This window comes from Atta colombica, unplaced genomic scaffold, assembly GCF_001594045.1.
Source record: "Atta colombica isolate Treedump-2 unplaced genomic scaffold, Acol1.0 scaffold207, whole genome shotgun sequence".
NCBI classification, from domain to species: Eukaryota; Metazoa; Arthropoda; class Insecta; order Hymenoptera; family Formicidae; genus Atta; species Atta colombica.
This window is the reverse complement of record NW_017259302.1, coordinates 952,463-961,716: the sequence shown is the minus strand read 5'-3', so window position 1 is coordinate 961,716 and position 9,254 is coordinate 952,463. Positions and strand designations below refer to the sequence as shown.

The window sequence follows — 9,254 nt, the reverse complement described above, 5'->3', positions numbered from 1 at the left end:
ATTGGAAATATAATAAATTATATGTATTCAAATATCTCAATATTTATCAATTAAATATTACAATATCATATATGCATATATGTTTTTATGTTAGAATAATATATTAAAATAATATATAAAACATATATATGAAAATAATATATATCACTATACTTGTTAGAATATCCTTATACAATATATATATCATTATATAAAATATTTATATGAAACTAGGATATGTCAATTAATACATATTAAACGAAAACACAAAGAAACCGAAATTATTATAATTAAACAACTGCTGTTTTAGTGAAAAAACTATTTCCTTGATACCAAAGAGAATCCTGTCGCAAGTTTATCTGAACCGAAATAAACAAAACAGTATTTTTTATACATACAACCCTCTTCTCTGCGTAACGCGGCGAGAGAAATTCGGAATATAATAAATTTGTAGTGAATATATAAAAGATGAATTTTTTACAGGTATATAGAAGAACAACGATTTTGCTGAAGTTATAAATTTAGCTAGATACATGTCTCATCACTGGGAATTTATTTTAACGCTGTAATTAATGCTGTAATTTTCAATACTGACAGTAAATATAATCGAAACGCAACTTTTGATGATTCAAACAAAATTATTTTGAGATCTGTATCCAACTAAATTTTTTGATATTTCAGCAAAATCATTCTTTCCGTGTATTTTTATATGTGGCGTTTACAATTTTATCGAGAAAACGGACAAAACAGAGGAACTAGAGGTTTCGCAAGAACTCGAAACCTAATAAAGTGCGTTCCGTTTCACGCATGATATCACTTAATCCTTTAAGACTGCATTCGAGAATACACATGAGTGCCTCCAGATATCAATTTATCTTGTTTAACACCCAGTGAATAACAAGGATAAAAGGGTAAAGTATCGATGTACATTCTCGAATGCAACACGATTCGAGAAACAACTATAAAGTGCTACATTATGCGTATCACGCGTTAAACGGAACGCACTTCTAAATTATAACGAGCATCTCAGGATCCAGACTTTCAAATTATTACGAGCTTCTTATATTCCCTTAACAGATTCGTTTAATTGTACTTTTAAGACTGCTTCACTCAAATAATATATTTTTTCGAAATACAAAATTGCACTTACCTGTTACTTATAAAACAACGTTAGAAGATGAAGAGCACACAAGGATACGAGGCGACGAGGCAACGCGGTGACGCCATGTTGCGCGCTTCTCTAACAATGGTTGCATGACGTCACAGTGACGTCACAGTTAACGGCTACATTTAAAGATTTCACTCGAGTGCATTCTGGTATCTTCGTTTAACATTCGATGAACAAAGATAAAATGATAATTGGATGAAACGTGACTTTTAAACGTGGTTCAACAAGAAGAATATTGAAGATATTAATCGTGGCGTATTTAAATTTGTTACAATATAAACTTGTCAAATTTGAAAATTCAAATATAACAATAATAACCATTCAATACCGTAATTTTGAGAAGCATGTGTGTTATAAAATATATAATACAACAATTGTTTGTAAATTGTATATGTAAAATTTTGTTTTGCGTATTAAATCTAATGTTTTATATCATAATTTATCATACCAAAATTTACTTTTTAGGTTTTAACAAATATCATGTTATAACAAAATTATAAAGTATTTAAATAAAACCTTCCAACAGTTACACAATGATTGTTTATTAAATATTTGAAATTATTATTAATTAAATCAATATTATTTTTAGTTAAATCAATAATAGTAAAGCTTATATTTTAGTTTCAAAATTTATACTGAATTTATACTCAAAAATATTATTGAAATAAAAAAAAACATAGAACATTTACCACATACTTACTATAATATTTTAATGTTTTTGTGGATATCGCACAATAATATCCCTATTTATTAAAAAATACAAATTATTGTACTCAGAAAAAATTTAAGTAAACAAAATTTTTTAATACTTTTAATTTTCCATTAAATGAAATTCTGCTCTTGAAAGTCAGTTTTGTAAATAAAAAGTTTTTTGTAAATAGCAACATTGTTAATACGAATATGTTATAAAAATTTTTATGGTATATTACAACGTTTTTAATCATGAATAATGAAATATTGCTGCAATTATATAAGTAACTAGACTAGAATTTTAAAAAATTCGTGAATCCAAGTTCTATTTTTTAAGTTCTATGCAAGAAAGTGTTAAACAATAAGTGTAATGAGTTAATTAGATCACAAATAAACTTAAAAGTCTTACCAATAAATTTCAAGTTTTATCTTGATTTTAACTCCTAAAGAATTTGCAAGACTCAATTACTTATTTTTTCAATTATTTGAATTTCATATATAAAATAATATACATTTAAATTCAAGTAATATTTTACGAATAAAATTTTACTAATAAATTCATTAATAAAGCAACAATGAGCAACATTTTGTAAATGTTAATGTCTATTATAAATATGTAATTCCGTGACTTCGCTTGAACTGTAATTAATAATTTGTTCTGTAATAATATACAATTCTATCTCTTTTCTTTAAAAGACGCATCCATTTAAGATATTCTGTCACACATTCAACTGTAGGATAATCATATTTCACGCATGCAATGAATTCAATGTATTCGCTATTTTGGAATGATATGATAATGTCATCAAATATGATTATATGAAAGATTCTCGTATACCTGTGTTTGCAATTCGTCTTATCAAATGACAAATGTATGTATCCTAAAATGAACAGTCAAATATCTTTTATTTCTTTGTAAAATTGTTTTTCATACAAAGAAAATATATATGTACAAAGAAAATTACATGTTAAGAATATTGTGACGTATTTTTCTTTTTTTTTATTTGATAATAATAATTTTTCTTATCAATTTTCATCATATAAAATGTCATATAGAAAATCATTAACAATTTGGTCTTATAATTATTATTGTTTAGTTTTTCAGGCACGTGAATTTATCACAATAATAGACATTTATTGCCTAAATAAACATGTTTGGCATAGCAATATACTACTAAAATGAATACACATATAAATACCAAACTTTGGATGTATCGTTAGAATATATAAAAAATATAAAATATATATTTTTTTATATATTTTTTTATATTAAATGAAATTAGTTAGTAAACATACATATATTCCCGAAATAAATTGCCAAATTCTGAGTTTATGATTTTTTTTTCTCATTCTTAAAATAAAAGAATGCAGTTATAGTAAGATAGATTTTAGCAATATATTTCAGAAAGAATAGATACAAAAAGAATAGATACAAAGGAACAAAATATTAGTCAAATATTAGTAAAATGTTATACTCAACTTATATGCTTTAGAGAGTCTTCCATATAAAAATAGATATAAATAAAAGTTTTCAATTTATTTATTAATAATAATATTGTTTATTACTACTGTGTTTCCATTCATATATTCCTTGAAAAATTTTAAGTTAATTACAAAAATTTTAATTTTTATCTCTACCTATATTTCTTCATATTTCTTTTTAATATTAAATATCTTCTTTTATTTCTAAATTAATACTTCATTAAAATAAAGCCCAGTAGAATTAACTGTATGATGAAAATGTTATTATTTACATAATTTAAAGTGAGAGTGAGAGAAAAATCTATGATACACTGGAAATACAGTAGTAATGAGTCTCGCAATACACCACGAACTAAAAAAAGCTCTAATAGAAAACATTAATAAGAAAATCTAAACAAAGAGGAACATTTTTAAAGAATTGACAACAAAAATGATAACAAAAAAAAACATAAAAAATCAAGTATTAAGTACTGGCTTATCAAAATATAAAATTATTTGTAAAATCTGACGTCACTTGTCAAATCTTACATCGAACAAATAGTTACTACGTTATACTTCTGTGATGTTCATGTCATGTACGATTTTCGCAATTTCTTAGTAGCAATCTCAGTTCTAGAACATCATGTTAGAAACCAACTATTAATGATGTTCAATCAGACTTACTAATCATGAAGAAGCATATGCCTTTGAAAAGCGCGAAATCTGACATATGATTTTGAACATTTTTTACAAATATAGTTCTTCTCCAACTTTTCGTGGAGACCATGTGACACATTATGCACTAACCGTAAATGCTGAGCTAATGATGATTTATGTCTGTAAATGTGTTAAAATAATATCTGTACATAAATCATACATTCAACACGTATTTATAACGTATTTACAAATCAGACAGCAAGCAAGAAGCTTTATCTCTATATCCTTACCTATACATTTTATTGCAGATATGACAAGGAAAATTTTCTTTATAAAAGTAACAGTGACTAAAATGTTTCCATAACTGATGCTTTTTACTGAACAATTTTCCACATTGAGCACACTGCATAACATATAAATCTGGAATAAAAAATATTACAGATATTTATTAAATAATTCAGATAATAAAAACTTGAAGTAATAGGTTTATTGTAATTATTTTTTTTCTATCTTTTATACCTCTGCTGTTTTCTGGTATCTGACATGTAGAATTGGAAACAGGTGCATTCGATGAGACAGCGTTTTGAATCAGTATTTCATCTTGAGAAATTATTTTATTTTCCTTCATCGAAAAACTGTCCAAATTAAAATAATTAGGGACATTTATTTCATCAAAAGTTTTTGACTTTTCCATTGTTATTTCATTAGGATATGTGACAAATGCTGCAGGATATTCTACACAAATATCTTTTCTATCAATATGGGAAGATTGTAAATTTTGGGATTCATTTTGATTTATTGATGATATGTTTGTACTGCTTTCAATTAGTTCTGTTGTACTACATGCATTTTCTTTCATTGAAATGTTCTCGTCAAACTCTTCATAGAAATTTTTTTCAAAGTCCATTAAATTATCAAATATATGAAAGTAATTATTAATATAAAAGTCATAAATGTTTGTATGCAAATCACATGCGAAAAGCTCTGCTTCCATGTCGTCACTGCTCGTAGAAGTTGATACTGGATCTTCATAAAATATAATATCTTTATCATGTGACATACAATTTGCACAAGAACAAGAATACAATATTTTGGATCCACATAAAAAATTAGAACCAATGTAGCTATCTATCGTCTTTTGTTGCAAATTATTTTCTGTTATTGGAAACTCATAACTTGTAATATCTTTTTGGATAGTTTTGGAGTGCATTGTGTTGATCTCTGTCGGTTTACAAGAAATAACATTATTGAGATTTATATCACATTCTTTTTCGAATTTGTAAATCTCGTTGTTACAATAGAAAATATTAGATGACTCGATTGATTCTGTTGCAACGTCATTTAAATCATTTACATTTATATTTGAAAAATTAGGGTTGTAAACAGAAAGTTGTTGTTGAGGAAGTATATCATTCTTCAAAAAATTATTAACATCTTGCATGGCGTTTTTCATATTCATATCTGGAATAGTAACTAACGTGACTGGCTTTTTACGTGACACTTGTGTTTTCTTGCTAAATTTACGAGCTGTTTTTTTTTTCGAGTTTTTATTGAACGAACTTTTCTTCTGCTTGTTGTTATATTTTATGTTTTTTTTCTTGGTTGATATATTTTTTTGGCAACTTAGTGATACATTTAACTGACCAATTTCTTGCAATAGATTTTTATTTTTGTTATTATTGCAATCAGGAATATCATATTGAATGTCCAATGGATTGTGCACTTGCTTTCTTTGACGATGCGATTTTGGTAAAGTGATTTTATTGTAATTATAATTGGTTTCCATATCTAAATCAACACTAGATGATGTATTTAATTCCCAAGAAGAATTTCCGTCTTCTGCACCAGAAGTATTTGTATCGGTTTTGTTTAATATTTTATAATTTCTAGATGTTTTTGTGTTATTGCTTCTTAAAATATTTGGTAGATTCCGTAGAAGCTGCGCATTGTGCAATAAAGCTTGGTTTGCGATAGTTTTCTCCTCAGAGATATTTGCATCTTCCATAAAAATGGTTTTGAAGGACTTCATAGATGATAAACCTACTTCAATATTCATCTTTTTCCTGGTATTATCACAATTTTGTGCCTGCATACTCTGCTGCGACGAACCTTTAGCCAGTAAATAAAATAATTGATAGAATATTTAATAAATATTTGCCTATTCTAATATATAAGATATCTCTAATATGAAAGATAAAATAGTATACTGAAATATTTGTCCATGGTTATATTTATAATTTTTACTATAATCCAACTGTTATATTTATGATTTTTACCATAATCTAATTAAGATGATAAAATGCTTTGTAATCAACATTTCAAAGAACTTTGCTATGTACGTAATTAAATACAATCTCTTAATCCTTATTTAAAGTTATAATAAAGGTCGAGTATATTACAGATTTATTTAATATCATGTTAATTATTTATTTGTAATAATGGTGCGTTCACATAAAGATCATTTAAAGGATCTAAATTATTTTATATATAATTATTAAAAATTATTTGTAAAATTTATAAACTGTATTTTATTTCAAAAAATTAATATTTTAAGTTTTACATATTTTGACATTTTATCGAACTATCAAATTAATATATAAATTAATTTTAACTATAAAGTCTCTTTCCCAATTTTTTGTTTTATTTTATTTATTTTAGCAAAGACATTATAAAAAAATATAGTTAAAACATTTTTGATTATATTTTAATTCTAATTTTAGAGGAATAATGCAAAAAATAAAGTCAAAGATTACCTTCGCAAAAAAATCAGGCTTTAGTTTCTCAATTCTATGAAAAAATCTGTTAATTTAAAACTTCATTATAAAACTCGAGATATATCCTCGATAAAAGATCTATTATTGTTATCTATTGTTTAATTATTGTCGAATTAAAACAATAAAATGTTTCAAAATTTTATCAGCGTTTCAAAGAATATTACTTATAATTATAACTAACGCCTAGCTTATCTAATAAATGTTCTCGTAACAGTCAAGCACATTATACGTATATTATTTAATATTGATAAATTGAAGCATCAAGAGGACAAAATCGTCACTATTTTTAGAACTTCAAGTGACTCACAAAAAGCACTGAACTGAACAATAAGCACTGATTTAACCTGGAATACACTAAAAAAAAAAATTCTACATGCATACCTTCCAAGAAATCAAAAATCATCAATTAAAAACTTTTGTCGAAGATCCGATAATAAAATAAGAGGAGGGAGGGGAAGGTGAGCATCAAAAGCACTGTCACAGCACTGGCTTTGTTCTTCCTGTTTCACTCCCAGGGCAATTCGCCGGTGATGAAAAGTTCGTAACCGCGAAGTCCAATCTCGTCTTTCGTTCGCGCGCGACTGACAATGAGACTCGTAGTGACACACAAAAGCCGCTCTCTCAGCCACTAAACAAAAACCGTAACTTGAGAAGTCCTTGAGGGAGTGATAATCGCATGAAAAAAGATATCCTATGGGCGCCAGCGAATGTAAACAAAGTCGCCCCATAGCTGCGCAGTCTTTTTTTCTAAACGTTCGCTATGTTGCTATGTTCAGACGGCAGTAATGCACTCAAAGGCACCGCGCATAAAAAATAGGATATGTATAGGTATGTAAAAGCTGAAAACAATGAAAACGTCCAAATTGATTTTTTTCCATACTCCAGGATTGATTCTAAACATTACTTCATTTTTCTTCAAAACTAGCTTCATTTTTCTTCTTTTTCTTTTCACTTTTTCTTTTTAGAGAGAATTCAAGAAAAAGCTTAATCATGCAAGAAGTTCAATCCTGATGAAAAAAGAACAGGCTTACAATACGATTTTAACTATAACGCAAGTCAGCACAATACTGTGATGTAAAATACTGTGATGTTTTTCGACTACATCGTCGTAAAACATTACTTCCTGAAAGCAATTATATATTTTATTTTTCATTATCATTTATTTTTCTATGAGTGACACTCTGATAAGAGATTTCAAAATTACGTTCGAATGTGTTCGATCCTAGCTATACAACACCTTTTTCTTCACTCTCGCAGTGAAATAAAAAAGTTGAACAACGTTTCAGCTATTACTGTGTCACACTGTGTAAATGTTTGCTGGAAAGCACTCAATACATACCTACATATTTGCATCGTTCGTAAATACATAGTTCCCAAAATTCTAAACTGAATGTTTTGAGGTTTCGAGATAAGTATTTTTATAGCTTCTATTTGTTTCCATGCACGTGAAATTTGGTGATGAACATTTCTTACCGTCTTAAGTGTTACTCATTTGGATGGAGGTTTTCATATCTGTCTTGCTTTCGCGCTTTGCGACAGTCGATGGCGATCTATATATATCTAATTTGCGTTATTCGCGATCAGAATTCAATTCATTTCAGATAGGTGTCATCGCCACACGTAACTTACGAATTCGGATTCGGAGTTAAGTACTTATGCGTCTTGTTTGGTCGCGTCGCATGAACTGCGCGAAGCGAATCGCACATCGCACGACGCATGATACGAAAAAACATTTGAACTTCGAGACTCGGAATGTGCACATTGGCACACGTCACGTGTACGTACAAGAGTGTGTTTCACGCATGATTGCATGATGTATTATTTTATCCTTCTTTATTCGGCGGAGAAAATGATATATCGTAAAATTGAACGCATGCAATTATAAAATGCAAACGGCATATTGAGGAATGAGAATGCAATCCATTCGCTACAAATACTTCAGTGTTTAATCGAAAGAAAAAAATTGACAAATGTAAATAGGATCGCACTCTTGTAAATAGCATTTTACTGAAATCTGTAGAATGTCTAAAACGAGACTAAAAATATTCGTTACTTCCTTCGACGATGTTTTGATGAAAAATTAACGAGCAATGTAATTTTTTTTTTCGATTCAAGATTCAAGAATCAATTCTATATCAATCCTTGGAGTTTAAATTGGAATCTTATTTCTATAACAATATGTAAGCAAAAAAAAGAGAATTTAATTATATCAATCTCTAAATATTAATTAAATTTTGTCAATTTGCAAAACAAAGAATTGATATGTATATAAATATTAATAATTTCGACAATTTTAAATTCATTCACAAAGATTTAAAAATAATTCTTTGTTATTTTTAAAACCGAGAGTACATTGTTTTCATATCTGTAATGTTAAAAGTGAATATATACATATCTAACATTATATAAAGTTTAAATACAATTTTAAAAGTTTACTGATTCTCTTTAGTTGGTTGTAAATCCTTTATTTATATTTTTCTGATAGCATAATTTCCATTTAAATTATTGAATAGATTTCGTATATA

At 27.3% G+C, this 9,254-nt stretch overlaps 1 protein-coding gene across 1 annotated transcript; it reads right to left on the bottom strand.

The window, feature by feature from the left end:
* Positions 1-3,981: 3,981 nt before the first annotated feature.
* Positions 3,982-7,457, bottom strand: LOC108687417 (putative histone-lysine N-methyltransferase 1). Its single transcript, XM_018193169.1, has 4 exons — positions 7,316-7,457; positions 4,475-6,064; positions 4,246-4,375; positions 3,982-4,135 (listed from the first exon to the last, which is right to left on the bottom strand). The coding sequence occupies exons 1-4, from the start codon at positions 7,455-7,457 to the stop codon at positions 3,982-3,984; spliced, it is 2,016 nt and encodes a 671-aa protein (XP_018048658.1).
* Between the last annotated feature and the right edge of the window lie 1,797 nt (positions 7,458-9,254).

Bases quoted from the DNA above. Each gene is read 5' to 3' on its own strand.
- LOC108687417 (XM_018193169.1), bottom strand. From the start codon at position 7,457: ATGGGGCGACTTTGTTTACATTCGCTGGCGCCCATAGGATATCTTTTT. The intron at 6,065-7,315 runs GTCAGTCGCGCG...TACTGGCTAAAG, and splicing joins GTGTCACTACGAGTCTCATT to GTTCGTCGCAGCAGAGTATG. The intron at 4,136-4,245 runs GTAAGGATATAG...ACACATTTACAG, and splicing joins ATCTGCAATAAAATGTATAG to ACATAAATCATCATTAGCTC.